The sequence below is a fragment of the Hoplias malabaricus genome, chromosome X1 (assembly GCF_029633855.1).
Source record: "Hoplias malabaricus isolate fHopMal1 chromosome X1, fHopMal1.hap1, whole genome shotgun sequence".
In the NCBI taxonomy this organism is placed as follows: Eukaryota; Metazoa; Chordata; class Actinopteri; order Characiformes; family Erythrinidae; genus Hoplias; species Hoplias malabaricus.
Window position 1 is genome coordinate 12,114,211 of NC_089818.1, and position 24,298 is coordinate 12,138,508.

The 24,298-nt window shown below is 41.9% G+C and overlaps 1 protein-coding gene across 3 annotated transcripts in view; it reads left to right on the forward strand.

The window, feature by feature from the left end:
* Positions 1-10,999: 10,999 nt before the first annotated feature.
* LOC136675406 (rho GTPase-activating protein 29-like) overlaps positions 11,000-24,298 on the forward strand; it is a 50,906-nt gene continuing 37,607 nt past the window's right edge. For 2 of the 3 annotated variants that reach the window (XM_066651938.1, XM_066651935.1), the window contains exons 1-4: positions 11,000-11,120; positions 11,633-11,684; positions 12,159-12,409; positions 21,291-21,425. In XM_066651938.1, the coding sequence (XP_066508035.1) occupies positions 12,208-12,409; positions 21,291-21,425 (337 nt within the window). In that variant the 5' untranslated portion in view covers positions 11,000-11,120; positions 11,633-11,684; positions 12,159-12,207. The remainder of the gene's footprint in view (positions 11,121-11,632; positions 11,685-12,158; positions 12,410-21,290; positions 21,426-24,298) is intronic. The other variant, XM_066651936.1, reaches the window with a different exon arrangement.

Consider the following 24,298-nt stretch of genomic DNA (forward strand, 5'->3'; position numbering starts at 1 on the left):
TGGAGGAACGCTATTTCGTTTCACTGTGTACTGTAAACACTGTATACTGCTGAAATGACTTGAACTTTAACTTGAACACACTGAATGAAACACTACAGCTATACTCACTGATCAGTTTACCTGAAATAAGACTTGCCTTGTTCTCTAGGGAGAGTTTGGTGCCTTTTGTAGTGGATACGTATGCTGATCACCTTAAAGATTATGGATTATTTAAATAATTTTATCAGGGAACCCCTACACACACACAAATGGTCTCTATCTATCTGTCTTTCCCTAAAAGGAAAGGTATCATAGACATATTTATGCATTTCCCCTATCCAGTTTATCCATTATCAAATTTATTATATTATCCAAAATGATGTGTGATTCTATATTATTCTCTAAATGTGTGTAACCCTGTTTGCATGATTTTATATGAATTTCTGTAATAAGGAGATTAATTCCTTCCTCAATCTAAAAGAATACCAATTAATATCTAATGACTAGAGTAATTTTATGCCCAGATTATCATACTCAGTTTATTAATTCAGGAAAGAAATCAACAGTAAAATATAAAAAAGGTTTATCCACTACTGTCATCCTAAGCAAAAGTAGTTAAAGTTAATTAATGTAGAACTGCATGCTCAAACCACATGGCGGTTGCATGGCTCTATGCTCAATAGCTAATCAGAGAATAGTCCCCTCTCAAGTGGGCGGAACTGCATGACTCAAAAAAGTCTAAGCACACCAACTAGAAGCCATTCAGTCAGGAGGCCAGGAAAATCAGAGGAAGGCAAAAAGATCAGAAAAGGCAGAAGTCAGAGAAGGTGACCTACAAACAATTGAATTAATTGTGATTCATTAATTCATTAATTGTGATTAAACGTGGAGGAATCACTTTTCACATAACACCCAAGTTTAGAATTATACACAAAAACACAAAATTTCAAAATGGGTTCCCAGGGGCTTTAAGGGCAAGACCTTCAGGTTGGAGTTTCCCCTCGACTGGTTTTCCCTGTCTTTCAAGCTTCAGAGTTTCAGGGTTTCAAAAGCTCCTCAAGGTCTGAGGGTGGTAGATCAGGAAGACCAGCAAATCCTGTGAAACACACTTTTAAGAGTCATCAATATCAAATGTTTTTGGACGTATACCTGGTCTCTGACTGTAGCTTTAGGGTCTGTTCAACTGACCAACTGACCATCAAAGATCAGCTTCTGGAAAACTGACTGTATCTGACCTTTAAAAGAGCACTGCTTCACCTAGTCAGGAGTTCTGAATGACGACGCTGGACACCACATCATTTCCAACATTAACCTTTAGTCTGTGGTAAATTTAAAGATCAAAGCAGAATAAACTCATCTGAGACACAAAGGAATAAAGATACCTGGCTTATAAATCCTTAAAAATGATTAAAAAAAAACATCCAATCATGAAGATGTAAGGTGAAATTGCCTAATAAATTTATGAAACTCAATCAGAAAAACAGTTAATTAAACATTAGACCATTTTCTTCAAATAAAGCTTAAAGATTAGAATCAATGACTGATAAATTAATGCGCAGAAATTATAACCAATTCTCCTCTAAACCATGTTGTTGGTGTTATTTGAGAGGAGTATTAAACTCTAGTTTGTTCGGTCTACAGCACTACAGAGTTTGTCTCATTAAAGAACAAATCCACCAAATTCCACAGAATACCCTGCATGAGGTCTTGTTTCCCCTGAATGTTTTTTTTTTTTTTTTTTTTTCTGTAGAACACTTGTTTCAACACTGACACAAGCTTTTAATGTCGCTTTAATCAGACAAATATCTATTTATTATTTCATATGTTCTGTGAGTGTTCCTGGTTCAATCCGGTACCAGTGCATTTACTGAAGAACCAATAACAGAGGCTACCAGACTCTCCAAAGAAAGAGACCAAGCACTAACTTCCCCTAAATGATGTATATTTTAAATACAAAATCAGTTTGGTAAATCTGCATTTACATCATAACTTCTCAATGATTTCTAACAAGAACAAGTCTTACAGAATCCTCTGGGTGAGCTTTAGACAGAGAGGTTCAGTGTGTCCGTGAGGGTCAGCAGTGCAGATGAATGGATTACAGCGTGAACCTCGAGTGTATGACTGTAGATAGACTGTGTATGACTGTAGGTAGATTATTTCCATTCTGTCAGGTGCCCCTTGCTGTCCTATAAGTACTGGTGTCACTGTTGGTTATGTGTGTATGTGGTGGAGTAATACTAGAAGAGCTTTTGTCAAGAGTGACATTACCGTGCAATATTCGCACTCTTACAATGTCCCTCAGCTAATTACAATGCAGAGGCAGGAGTTAATGGGTTAATATGTAACAAAAACATTCAATTTTTTAATACAGGCTATTGTTAATTTTTTTCTTGACTTTCCATCAATCCAGCAGAAATCTAATGTGCCACTAACATAAACTTGAGGGTCATATATTTTAATCTGAATCATTATGTCAGGAATCACGGAGCGGACTGACGGAAGCGGACTGAAGGAAGCGGACTGACGGAAGCGGACGCACTCGCTAAGAAAGAATCAAACAGAGACCTAGACTAAAGAGACAGCTACTGACTAAACCTAAACAGAGGGAACTAGACAGACAGAGAACTAATATACTACAGACAGAAACCACAAAAGTACACAAAGCACAGGAAAGGAAACACTAACAGACAAGAGAAACAAACTAGAGAGGCACAAGGAAGAAAACAGACAGAACAAACCGAATAGAGGGACAGATTGACTAGACTGAGCAACGAGACAAAGGAAGCAAAACAACGAGACTAGGAACTGGAATTAAATGAGAACGAGAACGACACAAAATGACATGAATTGACTGGGAACCTGATCAAACAAAGGTGAAATGTCTGACAAGAGGGAGTGAGAGAAGGGGACTTAAATACACATGCAAACGAGACACACCTGAGACAGATAATGAGGACAGCGGACAAAGGCGGGACATGGGCGGAGACAAGGACAACAACAGACAGAGTCATGTGCAGAGAGAGCACATGGCGGTGAAAACAGGCATGACAGGACAAGGGCGTGACAGATGCCCCCCCTGGACGCGCAACTCCCGGGGTGCGTACACTTAAACCCCCCAGGAGCTGGCACAGGACAGGGCACGGAAAACAAGACCGGATATAGGAGACAGGACTAGAGACTGGAATGGACTAGACAGGACGGGACCGGAAACACAAGACTTGACAGGAGACTGGGGTTGTATATTAGACAGGAACTGTGACAAGACTGGGGACTGAACAGGTTTAGAGACAGAAGACTGGACAGGGGCAGGTGACAGGACAGGGGACAGGAGTGGAGACATAACTGAGGTTTGAGACAGGACAGAGGGTTGAAATGGGGACTGGACTGGATTAACAGGGGACTGGACAGGACTTGGCAGGGGAACAGGGACTGACATGAACACAGACATAGGAACAAAAACAACTGAGGGATGCCCAGGACTGTCAAATGTCTGAGGAACCAGCCTGGGCACAGTTCTGGGGATCAGCCATGAAGTCCTTGGGGCCGACCTACGGACAAGATCAGGAGCGGCCGGGGCCACAGTCACGGGTGCAGAGGCGGCCGGGGCCACAGTCACTGGAGCAGAAACGGCCATGGCCACAGTCACTGGTGCAGAAGCGGTGGGGGACGCCGCCTTCATAGGAACAGACGTGGCAGGGAATGCCGCCAGGAGCGGGATGAAGCCGCCTTCACGGAGTCAGGAGCGGCTGATGAAGCCGCATTTTCAGGAGCACGAGCGGCCGGTGTGGCCGCCTTCTTGGAGACAGGAGCGGCGGGCGCCGCGTTCACCGTGACAGGAGCGGCGGGCGCCGCGTTCACCGTGACAGGAGCGGCGGGCGCCGCGTTCACCGTGACAGGAGCGGCCTGGGTGGCCGCCTTCACGGAGACAGGAGCGGCTGTGGAAGCCGCCTTCATGAAGACAGGAGCGGCCTGGGTGGCCGCCTTCACGGAGACAGGAGCAGCTGTGGAAGCCGCCTTCACAGATATAGGAGCGGAAGCCGCATTCACGGAGACAGGAGCGGCGGGTACCGCGTTCACGGAGACAGGAGCGGCGAGTACTGCATTCACGGAGACAGGAGCAGCAGGTGCCGCATCCACGGAGACAGGAGCGGCAGGGTTTGCCGCCTTCACATAGACAGGAGCGGCCTGGGTGGCCGCCTTCACTGGGACAGGAGCGGTGGGTGCCGCCTTCATGGAGACAGGAGCAGCTGGGTTCGCCACCTTCATGGAGACAGGAGTGGCTGGATTCGCCGCTTTCACGGGAACAGGAACGGCCTGGATGACCGCCTTCACAGGGACAGGAGCAGCCTGGGTGGCCGCCTTCACGGGGACAGGAGCGGCCAGGTGGCGTCGCCTTTGACAGACATCCAGAAATGCATAAAGGCTTGCAAAATGGAGGCAGGGGGCCCTGCGACGACATCCAGTACTCGAACTGTTAAGGGTTTAGGGGGTCTGATGGGTGCACTCTTGAGGGATCTCTTTAACCCTGGATCCCCCAGAGGTGCGCCCCTGTTAGCCTCACTTCCCTTGTCCAGAAGTCGGAGGCTAACAGCCCCCACCCTTATCCCCCCCCAAAAAATTTCCCCGGACCTGAGGGGGTAATCCATCAGCGAGGGGGAGACTCCAGCCCGCTTCTTTCGCTGGTTCCTACGATTCACGTTGGAGTAATCACTCGATTCAAGAGTCGACTCCTCTGGTAGGGGATAAGGAACCGCGCCGGGCATGAGCTGGAGCCGGCTACTCCATTCCGAAGCCGCTTTTAAAACCTCCCCCACAGGATCTTTGAGACCAGTATGGAACGGCGTCCAGTGAATAGCACACCTCGCAAAAGGTTTGTTTGTGTTAGCTGCGTCCTTATTGTGGTCAGACATTCTGTCAGGAATCACAGAGCAGACTGACGGAAGCGGACGCACTCGCTAAAACACAGAATACTTTATTTAATCTAAGGTTAACAAAACAAAGACAGGCAGACTTGGACAGAAAGAATCAAACAGAGACCTAGACTAAAGAGACAGCTACTGACTAAACCTAAACAGAGGGAACTAGACAGACAGAGAACTAATATACTACAGACAGAAACCACAAAAGTACACAAAGCACAGGAAAGGAAACACTAACAGACCAGAGAAACAAGCTAGAGAGGCACAAGGAAGAAAACAGACAGAACAAACCGAATAGAGGGACAGATTGAATAGACTGAGCGTCGAGACAAAGGAAGCAAAACAACGAGACTGGGAACTGGAATCAAACGAGAACGACACAAAAAAACATGACTTGACTGGGAACCTGACAAAACAAAGGTGAAATGTCCGACAAGAGGGAGTGAGAGAAGGGGACTTAAATACACATGCAAATGAGACACACCTGAGACAGATAATGAGGACAGCGGACAAGGAGGTGGAACAAAGGCAGGACATGGGCGGAGACAAGGACAACAACAGACAGAGCCATGTGCAGAGAGAGCACATGGCGGTGAAAACAGGCATGACAGGACTAGGGCGTGACACATTAATTTCTTATTTTTGCTTGACCTGATGTCATTGACCACACTGATCTGTATAGACCATCAAAGACCAACAAACAAAAACAACAATAACCACAACAAACGTGTACAGTTTGTGCAAAAACAGCATGTAAAGTTCAGCTACAAGTAAAAAGTAGCATATTGGACGGCAGATCATTTATGCATAATATATTAGCTGTTCCTGTTTAAACGTTTTATCACTGACACATTTTGTGTGGTCATGTTTAAGGCTGTGTAAGGTTATATTTGTGTTGAGATTTTGGTCCTCCAGGAATGGGGCCTGGTCTGAGAGGAAAACCTGTGTGCAGCAAAACTTCATATCTCCAAAATGCTAAAGTGGACAGGATATGAAAGACCTCTGAGTTAGTGGACTGAGACCTTTTCTTTAAAATGTGAACAGAATAGAAAGAGCAGGTGGTTCTTTTGTTTACAACATCACCAAAACTAATCCACATAGAAGCTTTGTCCCAGCACCGACTATATGAATCTCCATCCAGCCCTGGATGAACTGCCCTTTGAAATGCTTCAACTCATTTATGTTTCCATTGAGAGTCTTTCGGATGTGGAGGTGCCTTATGATGTTGAGATGTAATCGATTGCAGTGATACATTTTTACATGCATTAGTTATGATGCACAGGCCAAGAGCATAGCTGGTCTGTGGTTGATGTTATATTTTGCATTTATTTTAATACTCTTTGATATATTTATTATGATTAAGTGTGATTCATTCCATGTGATCAATCATAACTAAATCATATTAATCATGAAAAGGGGGGAATATGATGGAAAAATGCAAATTAACTCTGTAATCCATGTATGATGTTCTAAGACAGTAGATGATATGTAATGACCCAACAGAATGTGCTGTGCTTGACCTTGAGTGTAACTTTGAGAAAGGAGAAGTGTTTTGCAGGTTCTGCTTAAGCTAGATTAATCCAAATAAGTTAGAAGCTTTATCCAAATGTCAAATATACATAAGAGGGCAACATAAGGAGAAGGAAGAATTAGCTAGCAAAATCATACTGAGAATGTCTAAGACTTGGGGAAGTAATCAGAGATAACAAGACAAGTGTTTGTGACAAAAGGCATATATAAACGTGTGATTGTCCAAATAAATTGAAATTGGAGTGAATGCTTGACTCTGTGTCTTTATTCCTCTGTTTTCTCCTCGGATCTGAGAAGAATCTGTCTTCCTTTCTGGTGACTAGACTAATTGCCATAACACCCACCTCTTGCACAGTTTTTGCTGATGAATATCATTAAAGGTGTGTTTCTAGAAGAAATGCTATTTTGGTTTCCAGCTGTTTTAGAGGATTAAGAACTTTATTTTTTTTTTTTTAGTTTTACTGTTGCATTACAACCAGTAAATTTTAGTGAACCTCCAGGACCATGTAACTAACATTTTTTTTGCCAGTATACATGGTCCAATGATGCAAGCTATATGTCTGTTTTTCCAAAGGGAGTACTGTTGTAATTTGAGTTAACCAGAAATTAACAGATTGAGTTAACCATAAAAGTAAATTTTTATGGTTAAATTAATTTGGTTTGTTATTATTCCCTTTTCATATTATTTTTCTATTCACAAAATATAAAATGCTATTTCCTCCTAGTGTTTTCATGCTACAGCCACAAAACTTCACATGGTCATAGATCCTATGCCAGCTCGGGTTGCTTGTGCTTTTTGGAGTGATCCAACTTACGGATTTCGGAATTTTTCCCATAGGAATGCATTGGCCAAAATTTCAACCTGCTGTAACTCTGAAATTTCGTGGCTGTAGCTTCAAAATTGACAAACGGTCGGACCCAGGTACACCAAGACCCATCACATCAAATATCGGACCTCTCACACTCATCCGTCCCATTTAATCCCTCCTTCACTATCCCTCCATTCACTTGAATGCGGGATGGCTAGAGTGCATGATGTCATTGCACTCTAGCTCCTCTGCCCAGAAACACATAGTATGTGACTACCTTGGTTCTACATAAATTCATATAAACAAAAATGACTTTAAACACATGTAAATTAATTCCACCTATTTTGATCGTCAAAACGGGATTAATTTCAAACAGTTGCGCCCATATACAACTTGTTTCCATGTAAGAACTTTGGGATGTTTGAGTCTTTTTAGAGTAAACAGTCTTTAAAGGTGTAAGAGGGCATTGTGAGTTTCAATCAAGATTGAGTCTCTGTGTCTCTCTGCATTCTTTTCTTGACCCTGGGGGTCCTTAAGTCATAAAAAGGGTCTTTGGAGGGGGTTTTATGGGCCTGCTCTGGAGGTTTATCTCACCTTACGATCTTGGTTAGAGATGTCTCTGAAACGAGCTAAAGTTTGGGTATATCAAATCACATCTTCAGAAAGTCACAATTTTGAATTAGAAATTAATACACATTCATCATATCCACTACAAATGTATTTTCAGAGCGGCTCAGTGCGCAGAATTTATGTAATTAACTCGTCATGATGCAATCAATTCTTGCTCAAACTGCTAAACTGCAACCAAATTATACAGCCCTCAGAATTCCCCCAGTAACCCCCACAGCAGTAGGTAACTGAGCATGTGTGTGTGTGTGTGTGTTTGTGTGTAATGCATCAGGTGTTCTGTTGTACACCATCTCTGTGTCTGTGTGGCCCCCCTGGACCCAGGGGTCCTCAGAAACGAGCAGAGCCTCAAAGTGCTATAAACAGTTATAAACATTATATTATAAAATAAATGAAATATAAAACGGTTTGAGACTCACTGTGGCTCTGATAACCAAGGTCTGTTTGAAGATGTAGATGGTGATGTCCAGCAGTGGCTGCCGAAACACACCCACACACCCACACAGAGGTCCTCTTCACTGTTCAAGTCTGTGAATGACTGAGTAAGTGATTGAGTGAGTGTTACCTTGCTTATGTTGGAGTAAAGGTCCACAACACTCGTACAGAACTTCTCCAGGTCCTGAGTCAGCAACTGGTCAGGGTTGGTGATGCGATTGTCCAGGTTGCACAGTTTATAGAAGGTCAAATATCTGCAGAAAAAATGTAGTTCCTCCTGAAAACCCGTACTGGGGTGTGTTTGTGTGTATGTGTGTGTGTGTGTGTATATATATATATATATATATATATATATATATATATATACACACATAAATATGTATATATACATATTTATATATGTATATATATATATATTTATGTGTATATATATATATATATATATATATATATATATATATATATATATATATATATATATATATATATATGAGTGTAGTTCTGTACCTGAGGTAGTATGTGTGCGGTGAGTCTCACTCTGAAACAAAGCTTCATTCAGACCAAACTTCAGAAAATTATTCACTAACGAGATCCGAGATAGATAGATAGATAGAGGGAGAGAGAGAGAGAGAGAGAGAGAGAGAGAGAGAGAGAGAGAGAGAGAGAGGGAGGAAGAGGTATTTTATTAGTTATTGATTATATACTGGATAAAGGTCATGAAAGACACTCATTAATGAATGAGTAGTAGTCCATTAATAAATGACGCACTTACAAATGGCATCATAGCAATAAAGTTGAATAAATATGCCTTAAATACTTTGGTTGATTGCACTGCAAACACACACACACACACATATACACACACACACACAGAGAAATAAGTTAACAAATGATGGACATTTATAAATACTGGTTAAACAGTGGTGTAACGCCTATGTGTGTAGTGGTGTGCGTTTGGGAGAAAGATATGTTAAACAGGTAAAACAGGGTCGGCGACTTTTACCTAAGCAGATAAACTCCTACAGCGACCCCTAATGGTAAAACACTCACTACACAGAGGCGCACAAACAAGGTTCAGTACATTTCACCACCACATTGTAACCTACACACCACTGCACTCTAACCTCAACCACTTCATTTGCTCACGCACACACATGCACCTTTAGTAAAGATTAAAAATGTAATGCAGAATAATTGCAGTGTAATTAATGCATAATTATAAATTCCGTTGTAGATCATCCACACGTCGCAGAAAGTTCTGGACATTAACGTCACAGTGATGAGCAGTAAACATCACATATTTATCACAAATAAACACATAAACAACTTTAAAGAGAACATTTCTGACAATAAGACCACAGCAGGACCGACATTACAGAGGAATTCCTCTTCAGGGTCTTCAGGCCAGGCTGTAAACACAGAGATGATCAGAGCCGTGAAGAGTATCAGGACAGTAGTTGAGATGAATGGAACTGGGCATCCTCCTCTAAAAGCTCCTCAAAGAAAGTGAGGACAGTAAAGGAGAGGGACGTGCAAGGTGCTGTGTGGGGGACACACTGTCCTCCACTATAATCAGAGACTCTGTAGACCATGCTGGCACTGGTGAAGGTGAAAAGGGAATAAAATGCTGGGTGTGTGATGCCTGGTTCCGTTCACCAAAACTAGTCTCAACAATCAACCATATCACATCGGCGAGACACCACATCGATGTGTAATTTGTGAAGGACTCACCTCTTTACAAAACACCTGTGGAGGATTTTCAGGATATGGAAAATTCGGCCGAGGAATATTTTATCCACCACAGCTTTGTCCTTCTTTCCATTCTGTTCCTACTTCTAACAGTAATAACCATAATAACAATGTATTTTATTCATGTACTACTTTACATTAAGGTATAAAATCCTAAGATCAGAAGAATACAAGCCATAAAATATTCATTCATTCATTATCTGTAACTGCTTTTCCAATTCAGTGTCGCAGTGGGTCCGGAGCCTACCTGGAATCACTGGGCGCAAGGCGGGAACACACCTTGGACAGGGGTGCCAGTCCTTCACATGACGACACACACTCACTACTGTGTCACACAGACAGACAGACATCCGCTCACCTCTAAAACTCACACTACAGACACTTTTAAGTCACCAATTCACCTACCCAACGCATTGTTTTGTTTTTTTTTGGACCATGGGAGGAAACCGGAGCACCTGGAAGAAACCCACACAGACATGGGGAGAACACACCAAACTCCTCACAGACGGTCATCAGGAGTGGGAAGCTGTATGACTGTGACACTATACTGCTGCACCACCATGCCGCCCTTAAATAAAAATATTATGTAGTAATAGTAAATATTTTAACACATCCCTGGTTTTTGTCCCTACAATTTATAATTATAACCTTATAATTCCTTATAATTTTATCATTTGTATATAAAAACAAATTATCTAACCAAAATATCAAACAGCAAATATGGTCTGGGCATTTCAGTCGTGCAAAGACAGAAACATTTCATCATGTTATAAAACACAAAGTGTGACTTTTTATAATATACATGGATTTGTCTTTAATGTGCCCTCCACAAAGATTTGTCGGAAAACGTGTGGGAAATAAAAAAAATACAAACTAATGAACACAACCTCAATTGAGGAGCGAAATGGGAAACAGCGCCAGCCAATGTGAAGTTTTTGCAGTACATTTACGGTTTACCTCAGAGAGAGTGCAGTTGGAGACTTACAGATTTTAACTCAGAAATCGCTTAAAACCGGATTTTATGGACTATAATTTTATGTAAACTAAAACTCCAGCCGTATGATGTTGCTTAGTAAGTACAATTTTACATTTATTCGATGTTATCTTGTTGAATTTTGTCTTTTACGAATTTTCCGTTCCACCTTAAATGGCGAAGGAGTTACTGCATCATTTAAGGTGGAACGGAAAATTCTTCCAGCACAGTGTAATTTTTTTGCATTTTATAGCACTAGCTTCACCTAAAACAACCAAACTATTTATTAACACGGCTACGGGTTCATTTTAAGGTAGAACCACTCAAGATGGAATTACAAATTAATTTGTTACTCTTCGTATTTGTGTATTTTTCAGGTGTTTGTTAGCCGTCTTAAATCTCCCCCTAAACCTCGAAATCCAGCTATGCTGTCATTGTTTTAAAAATGAGACCCTTTAAACCCTTGTCTAAATTAAATACGACTTAAACAAGTTACATTTTCTGTAGGCTTTGACTTGGTTTAACTCAAGCCAGAGATCTTAGGTATGAGAAGTATTTAGAAATGAGGTTTTTCAGTCCTGAATTAATGATAAAGATCTCTTACATTCCAGGAAGTCCAGAAGATTTCAGCTGTTTTAGCCTTGGCTTTTACAGGGAAACGAGGTGTGTAAAATGCTGAAAGAAAAGAGAAGTCATGGTTTAAATGGGATTTTACTCTGAAATGTTTTTAAGGCACAGTTTGAGTGAGGGATGTGTGATGAGATCAAGAAAGTATATAGGCATTGTTATATATTGTATATTGGTGTTAATATTATTCACTGATGTATTTATTATACTCTGAGACGGGATGGCGGTGGGTGGCAATTAGTTATTATCACGTGATTCTGTGATTCCAATTTTAAAATATACTAATATAATTGTAGCAAAAATTGTGATATTAATGTTAGATAATATTAGAGATATATGTAGTAATAACAATATTATTGTTGGCATAGTAATAACAGTAATACAGATCATATTTATATTTCTGCTGATCTGTCCATATAGCCCTCTATCCCTTTACCTGCCCACTTCTTAATTGAAATCATTATATGATTGACTTGAGATGAACTTACTCTCTCTCTCTACCCCTCGTAGGTACAGTGAATGAGGGTTTAAGTGCCCATTTGCTGTGGTAACCGCTGGGATGTTTGGTCAGAGCGGGGTCAGTGTGAGTGGTGGTGTAGGGAGTGGTTCTGTGCTGTGGGATAGTGGCAGGGGCCCAGGCGGTACGGTTGATGACACGACCCTCTGCGCCGATCGTCCTGATTACATTCTGCAGCTGGTCAGTGACGTCCGGAACTTTGCCAACATCCTGTTGAGCCTCAAACAGGCCTTCCACCGACAGGGTGAGTCTCAATTAGTCTCCGTGCCAGTGAGCACACACACACAAACAAACACACACACAGAGAGAGAAATAGAGTGGTGGGTTTATGTGTTGGAAGTTATGTGACTTTCTCAGAGCCTCCTCAGCTGTAAATGTTGAGGGAGGAGATGTTACTGTCCCTTTACTCTCTCCCAGTCTGCATCCTGGCCATCAGAGGAATTCTGTAGCTCATTGCAGTCATAGAGAAATCTGGCCTATACCTGGAGTTCCTGGGAATGATGTAGCATGTCAGGGGGATGTAGATTCATTGAAGATTTTATCCCTCTGTAGGAAACAGAACCACACTTGTCCGCTCACCTGTTCACTTTCCATGACACCAGTCTTTCTGAACCTCAGCTCATTAACCTTTACCTCCCAGAAAATCAGACCAGCGTTCACTTCCATACACAGCTGAAAGCTTTGGGAGCGTAAATCACATGTCCACATCTCCTCCTCCTAGAGGATGGCTCCGCCTTCTATGTCTAATCTCCGTCTCACCTCCTTCTCTGTCTCTGCGTGTCTGTGGACCCCCATCCCTTTTGAACTGAGGGTCGTTCCTCAGGTGTGTGTTCCTTTCTTCACTGGAGGAACAGTCTGTACTCTCCTGGGAGGTTTTGTACTAGGTTTTGGAACATTACTGTGAGGATCTAATAGTGTTCAGCCTTCACATAATTAGCCTTCAGCTTGTCTCACAGGTATGGATCTTCACAGGTAGGGATGTACACACTATCCTGAGTGGGGTCTGGTTACAGAAGGGTGTTCACAAACATTTGGACACTCTCAGATGTTTTTGTTTATATTTATTACCCCCACCGTGGGTGGACTTTGGGTGGTTTTAATGCTGGAGAATCCAGTATATTTACTTTCCCAGCTATTATTAGCCTCCATCAGAGACACTGTGGATTTTTGGTCTGTTTGATGGGAATGGTGGCATTCTTCTCCATAAATGGTAAAAGGAGCAGAATCCTGTGGTATTCCTGTGGACCAATTGAAATGCTTTAAAATTACTTCTAATAAAATGTACTTACATTTACTTCCATTGATATTCAACAAAGTATTTTTCTTCTGTAAAGTTACTATTTTGGGAGATACAAAGATATGTATTGCTGCTTTCTTCCAAACTCAATTCTTCTTGAGAATTGTCCTTGTGTTTTTACAAAGAGGCGTCATACAAAACGGGCAAATAAGAAACATCCATGTTATCTCTACAATGCTGAGAACAGGAACACAATGCCAGTGGGAACAGAATATTCAGAGAACAGAAGCTGAGGATCTTGGGCCAGTATGTCCAGTGGTGTAAAACGTTGCTTAGCTCTGCCATCATTCATTTGTTTGACACTGACAAAATCCCAGAACAATCTGTCACTTATCGCTCTGGCGCAGTGTCACTTGTTGATAAATTACAGCTATTAATCATGCACTCCCCAAGGAAATGACTGATCACTCACCTTGTGGGTCGCCACATTGTGGGAACACACAGTTAGAAGGGATGTAGGATGGAGAGAAGTGTAAATACAGTTGTGTTGGAGATGGCTCCCAGCACACTTTTCACTACATTATACACTAAATAGTGCACTCTTACAGGGAACTGAACTCAGGAGGGTAGTGGGCAATATCAGACACGACCTCAAAATGGTTCTTCTGTTGTAACAAGATTGACATTTTAACAACAGAACCATTGTTGCCATATAGATCCCTTCTCTGAATGGTGATGCATTGTTTAATGTGGGCATTAATCTCTGTTCATAGCAGCTGATATCAAAATGACCAATGAAACCTGAAAAATCACTTTCTTTAAAAAGTATCTCCATTGGCTGCTAGACCTTTATGGCCCCCTCGCCATTCTGCCAGTACAGTTTGAGTGTCCATTAAGAACTGATAGCAGGTTTACTCACTTGACATATTAGACTAGCGTGGCTAAGGATTAAATATGCTGATTTTGATCAAGTGTTGTAATGATAGACTCTGCTTTTGCTAAAACATCAATTCGTAGTGGCAGTGTTTTAGGAAAATACGCTGCAGGTTGTGGTTACACGGAGTTGGACGAGGCTCATTGGAATCCACTAAAAGAAATCTGCGTTTGTCAGTATTTGATGTCTACAATTGTCACACATTTTGCCCTGTTTCTTGTTCCAAGCTCTTTCTGTTTCCTGAGCACATGGCTCTATTTTTGTTTTGTCCCTTGGCTCCGCCCTCTCGTCAGTGTCTTCACCTGTGTCTCTGAATCTTCACTGGTTTCATGATTTGATTAGTTTACGATTATCATGTTTTCGATTCAATATCATGATGCATCACCATGCGGCACATACGTTTTCTATATTACTTCACATGGTTTTGTTTTCATCAATTAATACAAATAGCATGATATAAGCTCCTTTTTTATTTAACAAAGCTTGAGTATGAACACAGCATACAACAAACTTTGATGAAATGCCACAAATTTGTTCACAAATCAGAACAATTCCTGAGTATGGCAAAATCTAGAACAATCTGGAATGCAGTAGACACCAGGTAGCATTGAATTAGTGAATTTTATATGATGTTTACTTAGTATTAAACTAATTACTTAATTGTGTTTACTAAGTATTAAACAAATATTGTTACATATTAAACAAATATTGTAAATATTGTTGTATAATACAACAAAAGAGCTTTTAAAGTAATAAGTGATTATCATGTGATTTGGGTTCAAAGCTCAACCTGAATTAAATTTTCTATGATGATAATAGTGAAGATTTCATATTTTCATATCAATTTCCTTTTCTGGATGAATAACTTTAGTGCATTAATACGGGTATACAAAGATTAATTTGGGTTAGTAGATATTACATCATACACATTGCTTACACATACATTTAGCACAAAAAGTTAGGGCATTTGTGTTTGGTAGATACTACACTTATTTGGTAGATTATACATTATTTCTTTGTTGTAGCAATGCTTCTTGGCAACAAATCTTATGCCGTTGGAAAGCCTGTTAATTTCCCTTTTAAATGGTGCCACAGTTGTAAGGAACATGCATTTGTGGGATGTATAGTAGCAGTAGAGCTGAGTTTGTGGGTTGCGCCCGTGAAAAATGTGCAAAATTCTCTCTGCCTCCTTGAGCAACTTGTACCAAAGAAAAAACAGCATCTGTGATGTTGTTTTGACTTTAATTTAGACAACACTTAACAAAAAGAAGTCTAATGTAAACACTGAGAAAAAAACATTTCAGTGACCAAAGCACAGTCACACACCAAATATGAACAGTGCTCAAAAAATGAGAGAAGAAAGAGCTCTCAGCAACTTTAGAAAAAATGTCCCAGTTTTTCTGAAACAACAGAAAACAAAGCAAAGGAATATGAAAATATGAACTAAATTGTCCATTTTTTTCTGGAAAACATTTTAAATAAAGTATTATGTTGACATGCATTCGTTTCATTGGTTTATTTTTTGTCATGGTATCGAAATTGGTATTGAGTGGAATTGGTACCGACTTATAAAATTCTGTTCTGTTTTTTTTTTTAAATCAAACCAGATAATGGAGAATGCTGCTGCTACTGTGGAAGGAATTTGTGAAAAAAACAAAACAAAAACTGTGCACCCAAGCGTTTTCCTTAACTGCTAAAAATCTTCAATGAAAGTAACTCACATTTCACCTTTATGTAACAGTGTGAGCATCTTAGTCATATCTTCAGACTCTATAAATTGTCTTCATAATGTTCATAACATTCATTCATTCATTATCTGTAACCGCTTATCAAGTTCAGGGTCGCGGTGGGTCCAGAGCCAACCTGGAATCATTGGGCGCAAGGTGGGAATACACCCTGGAGTGGGCGCCAGTCCTTCACAGGGCAACACACACACATTCACACCTACGGACACTTTTGAGTATCAACATGTGTTTTTGGACTGTGGGAGGAAACTGGGGCACCCGGAGGAAACTCACGCAGACAACACACCAAACTCCTCACAGACAGTCATCCGGAGCGGGAATCGAACCCACATCCTCCAGGTCCCAGGAGCTGTGTGACTGCGACACTACCTGCTGCGCCGCCATGTTCATAACAGATTATTACAATTAATTTGTTTGATTTGATTCTAAATTACTCAAAAATACCTGACATGAGAGCGTAACCAAGGAAATGGTATAGTGTAGATGAGGTAGTTTTAATATACAAATAGTTTATTTATATTAAACTGTAGAATTATAGAAAATGTTAATTCATTGATCTCCAAACTTTTGGACACAGTGTAGAGGGTGAAAGCAGTAGGTATTCACTGAGTTCTGTAGGTGGGTGTGCATATGTGTGTGTATGTTTGTGTGTGTGTGTGTGTATGGGTTGGGAGGACATCAGAGAGACAGTTTGTGAGTGCAGTGTAACAGTGTGAGTGTTGGAGTGAGACAACTCTGAGTTTACAGTAAACTCTACCTTCAGTGTTCACTTGCCTTGCTCTTAAAGGGACAGCGCTTTTAATGGGACAGCGGTCTTAAGGCTCATTTATACTCCCTCTTGGTATGGAAATGTACAGGGGTTGGACAATGAATGAAACACCTGGTTTTAGACCACAATAATTTATTAGTATGGTGTAGGGCCTCCTTTTGCGGCCAATACAGCGTCAATTCGTCTTGGGAATAACATATACAAGTCCTGCACAGTGGTCAGAGGGATTTTAAGCCATTCTTCTTGCAGGATAGTGGCCAGGTCACTACGTGATGCTGGTGGAGGAAAACGTTTCCTGACTCACTCCTCCAAAACACCCCAAAGTGCCTCAATAATATTTAGATCTGGTGACTGTGCAGGCCATGGGAGATGTTCAACTTCACTTTCATGTTCATCAAACCAATCTTTCACCAGTCTTGCTGTGTGTATTGATGCATTGTCGTCCTGATACACGGCACCACCTTCAGGATACAATGTTTGAACCATTGGATGCACATAGCCTCACTGGTGCAATGTGCAATTAATGAAGATTGGCCACCAGGCTGCTCCAATTTAGCCATGAAACCTCCGACACTACAATGACAGGTGTTTCAGTTTCATTGTCTAACCCCTGTATTTGTGCACTTCAAGCGATATAACTGTCACTGCCAACAAGCTTCCTTGCATCAGCTCCATTGACATGTTTGTTGAGCAACACATCCAGTAGAGGGCAGTTCAGAGTAAAAAGCAAACATGGCGATGGCGGAGGAACTTAGTAATTGTGTTTAATTAAAAAACAATGAAAAGGCAGCATTCTAGATGGCGGTGGTCTCTGGGGCTATTAAATACTGCGTTATATTTGGACGGAGAATTTTATTCACTCGTCTTACCAATGAGGGAAATTGATGACGAATATCATTTCCAGTACTTTCAGATTGCCACCAGGACATTCAAAAACTTGCTTTGCCAAGTAGACTCACACGTCAGGCATGAGAACCTGCACAGTGCACCTCTGAGTGAGACAGGGCGATTAGCATCCCCATTCGCATCTTGCACTGCCCTCACGGTTTCCAGTGGTATTCCTCTGTCCCATCCACATCCGTAAGTTTTTAGAAAACTTGCAAATTATGTACAAAATGAACACAGAGTACCGACAGAAGGCTCTGTCTTCATCTGTATCTGTGTTTAACGTTGAGCATAAATGAGCCTTTAAAAGGACAGCATTCTGATCCTCACTGCTCAGGGCTCTGGGTCTTGGGAGGGACATTTTAATTGAAGCTTCTTTATCCCGTGTCCCAAAGGACCTTTGCAGGGACCCTCGCTCCACACTCTCAGAATTGCACTATTTACAGTCTACAGCAGTTACTGAATTCACTCATTCATCTTCTGTAAAATTAATTTGGATCTGGTCTGGAGCCCATGCTTAAATCAGGAAGGAACACACCCTGAGCAAAGCTCAGGTCCACAGCTACTTCTCTCTGTCTGTCTATCTCGCTATTTGCCTGTCTGTCACTCTTTCTGTCTCTTTGTCTCTCTACCTTTGTTTTGCTATCTATCTATCTATCTATCTATCTATCTATCTATCTATCTATCTATCAGAGGTGATTGCTGTAAGATGGCAAGGGAAGCTCAGCTTCCCCTAAAATGTCAAAAAATAAGTGATCAAATATATACTGTTGTGTGTACATGTCATTGAATAAATATGCACTACAACACGAATCAGCTTCTTATTACTGGTAAAGACGCAGCTTTCCTCTCAATCATTCCCGCAGCCTCACAGTGATTTAAACAGTGTGGACGCTGAGCCTCCACAGAGTTCAATAGCGAAGCAGCGAAGTGCAGCGAAACGAGACGAGTCATTAGATAAATGCTGGGCTTTGTCCTGTCCATCGGACGCTCAGCGTCTCTGGGGGTCTATGGGGCAGTGGGCTGGCCTCGCCCGGACGCTCAGCTTCTGCATGATGATTGGATGATCTGTCTGAGGCTGAATCCCTTTTTGATTGACAGCGAAATGAGCGAATCAGCGATCCTTTGGTGTAGAGCTCCGTGGGAGCATTACATTTTCATTCTGTTCTGAGTTGAACCGGAGACGTTCTTAATCCACTTAGTGGCATTTCTTTGTTAAAAACGACTAGCGACAAATCGAGCTTCTATTTTTTGTAGCTGCTTGTTATTGGAGACTGACTTCTATCACTCTTTCTGACTTCTATCGCAGTTTCTGTCCAGCGGGTGATGCTGAGCCCCTCCACCGTCAAAAAGCACTCACAGACGGACACACTTCACATGGGCCAAGGCCGTTTAAGCAGCCTAGCTCTGCTGGCCATTGAGAGGACACTAGTCAAGTCCCTGGAAAAGACGCCTTGTTGGTACGACAGGGTCACAGATCATTGTCTTGAAAAGGAACGGAGGGTAGAATTTACGTATAAATAAACTAACACATTTTATGATGTAGGCCGAAATTGAGCTTCCCCTCCTTGAAAGACCAGCATCTGCCACTGCTAGCTATCTATCTATCTATCTATCTATCTATCTATCTATCTATCTATCTATCTTTTTCTATTTTCTTCTATCTGTCTGTCTGTCTCTCTGTCTCTGAGATTAAAGTGTTTTTTCTGAGCTGAAACCAAAGCAAAAATGTACTCAGAGCTGCTGCAGGTTCAGACTTGTCCCTCCATAGTGTTCTGTAGAAACAACACAGCGGAAATAACAGAGGAATCTCTCTCTCTCTCTCTCTCTCTCTCTCTAATTCTGGCTCTCTCTGTCACTCTACCTCTGTCTCTGTCACTCTCTGTATCTCTATGTCAGTCTCTCTCGCTCTGTCTCTGTATCTCTATCTCTTTTTCTTGTCTTTCTCTGTGTGTCTGTTTTTCTTTTTTTTTGTCTTGTTTGTGTCTCTGGAAGTCTGTGGACCCCCACTCCTCCAGCATTTCTCCTGAACTGAAAGGGTTAATTACACTGAAAGAATGAAACTTTGAATTTACTACACGTCAAAGAAATTAAAAAATCATATGGATCTAAAATTTTAGAATGAGTGTGAGGATTTGATGGCTACTATTGAGATAAATATGTGTTTAGCTCACGGGTTGGTGTTTATGCTTAGTTCATAAATATTTTAGCTCCGCCCATTCAGCCTAAATAGAGTGTCAGGCTGAACTCCTTTCTGAATAAGGTACACCGAGAGTGTGTGCTGCTCCTATTAGTGATGTGTCGGTCGCGAACGAACCGGTTCAAAGAGCCGGCTCTTGTAAGTGAACGATGAGAGCTGGTTCCCGTCTAAGACCGAGCCATTTTTTTCTAAGGCTTGTCATTCAACCAATCAGAGAACAACAAGCGAGCTCCAACCCTCCAACCCTCCAAGCTGAGACACTTGGTTTTCCTGAATGCCAATCTGCCTTCCAAAAAATAGTTGAAGAAAGTGTTAAATCAGTTAAATGTTTGTTGACAGTTGTGGTTGTTTTAATCACTGCTGTTGAATGCTGCTGTTTTGCACTTTGCAGAGTATTTGTTTATTTTATTACCCAGAAATGGATGATTATTTAATTTAATAAGCTATTTTGTAATACCTACCTTTTGGGTTCCATTGGCTGTATTTCAGAGTTTACAAGTGATTTTTTATTAAGGTGTTTAAATAAAAATCCAGTTATTTATACAATTGAATGTGTGAGTGCAATCAGTGAGTTGTTACAAGACAGCCATAAAAACAATTGGCCATTTCAACACTATTTATTATTTTTAATATTGAACAATAATATTTTGTCCATATAGTCATGTAAAATTTAGGTAATATTATTCTGTACCAGTGGAAAAAGTGGTAAAACCCTACACGGAAGTTCTCACGGAATACTAACTATTATCACCAGTAGATTGACCAGAGGAGGATGGGTCACCCCTTGTGAGCCTTGGTTCCTCCCAAGGTTTCTTCCTCAGCTGGGGGAGTTTTTCCTTGCCACTGTCGCCCCTGGCTTGCTCACTTGAGGGTTTTACATTTGTTTTTACATTTCATGTCAAATCTTTGTCTTACTGGAGCCGAAAGAGCCGAGCCAAAAGAGCCGGCTCCCCAAAAAGAGCCGAAATTCCCACCACTAGCTCCTATAGTCAGTGTTGTGTCCCACTCTCATATAATTCGTGTCCTCGTACTGTTGGGGGGGGGTTCAAAGTTGGAATGTCCCTTTATACACTATACAACCTGCCGTATTATTGGGTCACCTGCCCTATCACACTCAGAGATTCTGACCCTCACACCCAGCTCAGACGGTATTTAACAACCTCCACTTCTTCATACACCCCATGATTATCCTGGGGTTGCAGACTGGGTGGAGAGGAGGGAGGAGCTTGTGAAGGTAGTTTACAGTGTGTGTGTGTGTGTGTGTGTGTGTGTGTGTGTGTGTGTGTGTGTGTATGTGTGTGTGTGTGTGTGTTGGTGTGTATGTATATGTGTGTTTGTGTGTGTGTGTGTTACAGACTGGGTGGAGACACTGGTGGAGGACAGGCTGGCGGAGCTGCTGCGAGTGCTGAAGGCTGTGATCAGTAAACACCAGCCTCTGAACTCGGTGGAGATCCTCAGCACCGCAGGAACCCTCGTCACCAAGGTCAAAGGTCAGCTTCACTCACAAACACAATCCCATCCTCCAGAACCTGTAAACACAGCGCTGGACAGTGTCTCAGTGAGGGTCAGGACAGAAGACGGTGTTGGACAGTGTTGTGTGAATGGAACCATTCCTCTAAAAGCCCATAACATAAAATGAGAACAGTAAACAGTGGGGGACAAACGGCTGAAGTCTGACCATAGTTTGGAGATTATGGTATGTGTAGATGCCTGGTTCTATTCACCAATATTGGAGAGAAATCTAAGTCTCTACTGTCCTCCACTCTCCCACAGGACACTGTCCAGCACTGTGTTCCTTGTCCACCAGAACACTCTCCACTGCTCACACAGGGAATTATGTGGCGGAATCTATTTAGATCCACTTCCTCTGGAATATGTAGGTTAATTCTGGTTTATTTATAACGAGTTGGTGGGGAATGTGTGTCACGGTTGAGACCATTACCTCTTTTAGATTTAGAAATGAAACTAATACATCTTTTGGACACAGACGCAGAGCAGTTCAGGCTTAGTTTGGTTTTGTTTTTACTTTAATTTAATCACTCAAAATAAACAAGAAATAAACCAGAAACAACAGTGCACAGACAGTGTGACAATAAAATCCCAGACAGGAAACTGACCCTGTCCAGTAGAAGCTTGGTCAGCGATGGTGAGTTAAGTTGCAGGTCAGATCTGCTCCTGAGCTGCTCTTCCTGAGGCTCAGGGTCCATGTCACCTCTGAGGAACTTCCCTCAGCTCCACCCAGTATTGGAGGTGTCACACTCTGCACTCCATCAGCTCTGTGCAACGGAGCGTTTCCCTGGAGTGTTTAACCAGTTCCACAGGTTCAGCTTTGTCAGAGAACACTCTGCTACCCTGAGAGCTTCTGTGCTTCAGGGCAGCAGGCTCTCAGCACTGTATTCCACACACTTCAGTATTCTCTACGTTTCTGTATTCCACACACTTCAGTGTTCTTCACGCTTCAGTTTTCCACACACCTCAGTTTTCCTTACAATTCAGTATTTCACACACTTCAGTATTCCAACCAATCCAATCCAACTTTACTTATAAAGCACTTTAACACTTTCACAAAAGACCAAAGTGCTGTACAAAAGTAAAATACAAAACAATATAGCAATACATTACAGAGTAAAAACAAAAATAGTGTTCTCCCCGTGTCCGCGTGGGTTTCCTCCGGGTGCTCCGGTTTCCTCCCACAGTCCAAAAACACACGTTGGTAGGTGGTTTGGTGACTCAAAAGTGTCTGTAGGTGTGTGTGTGTGTGTGTGTGTGTGTGAGTGAATGTATGAGAGTGTATGTGTTGCCCTGTGAAGGAACGGCGCCCCCTCCAGGGTGTATTCCTGCTTTGCGCCCAATGATTCCAGGTAGGCTTTGGACCCACCGTGACCCTGATCTGGATAAGCGGTTACAGATAATGAATGAATGAATGAAACAAAAACAAATGCAATCAACAGACTAGGTGACGAAAAGCTAAGAAGTGATTTAAAAACAGACATTGTGGGTGCCTGTCTAATGTACAGGGGCAATAACCTAACTGTTCCATAACTTAGGTGCCGCTACAGCAAAAGCAGAGTCCCCTCTAATCTTAATGTTGGTTTTGGGCACCTTTAGGAGCAGGAGCTGCTCCAGACCATTTAGGTATTTAAAAGTAAGTAATAATATTTTAAAATGGACTCTAAAGTATTTGGGCAGCCAGTGAAGTGAAGCTAAGATGGGGGATATATGCTCATGCGTCCGTGTGCCTGTTAAGAGCTGTCCTGCAGCAATTTGTACAGACTGTAACTGGGCAAGAGAGGACCCACTGACCCCCATGTAGAGGGAGTTATAGTATTCCCTCCGAGTGATAACAAAGGCATGGATTACAATCTCAAATTGTTGTCTTGAGACAACTGGCTTTACTTTGGCCAGTTGCCTCAGATGAAAGAAGCTTGATTTGACTACTGCTTGTATTTGGCTATCCAGCTTGAATTCTGGGTCCATTTTAACTGCCAGATTTGTGATAACGAGCTTGGTGTACTGAACCAAAGAACCCAGATCTACTGGTAGGGTCCTAATGGTGCCACCAAAGACCATCGCTTCTGTCTTATTTTCATTTAGCTTAAAAAAGTTACCTGCCACCGCTGATGTCCCGCAGATCTTCACTCTGTTGTTTCTCTGGGGCTTGACTTGTCACGGCTGAAGTTAGGCTGATCAGTGGGGAGATTCCCTCCCGGAAAAGTCAACCACTTTTCGACGTCCTTCGGACGGTGTGACGTCAGCCGGGGATTCCCTTCACAGAGAGCTGCTGGCTTGGCTGGATTTTATCCTTCCCGATAGAAGGGCTTCAAGATGAAAGTCTGCTGTTTTTCCTCCGATCTCCAGAACCAATATCGAATTATTTAGCTTGTACTTAATTTACGATTTTCCTCTGTCTTAGCGGTGTCTTTTATTCTGGCCACGAATAAGTTTCACCTGCTTTGATCAGTCGTAAAATTAAAACTTGGATTGGGCTACAAACACGAACACAAATAAACAAAGAAAAGATTACTGACAATTAGTCAACGTTACTCTGTAGTTTCTGTATCGCACTGCTAACTGGCACAAGGTGTCCCTTGGGAGTTGCGTGAGGTCCTTTTCTTAGAGTTCTTTGAGAGTCGGCTTGTCGGCTTAGAGAGGAGACAAAGAAACAGAAAACGTACGGTAGCTGTACGAGAAGATTCAGAAAAAGGTGAGCGGAAAAAGAGCTCGGAAGTGAGCGCGAAAAGAAGAGAGAAGCGAATTGAAGAGGGAAGAGAGCTGCTTAGAGCTGGGCGACTCCTTTTCAGATGTGGCGCGGTCACGCCCATTTAGGAGGTCTCCTTTCTTTGATTGGATTCTGGGTCTGAGG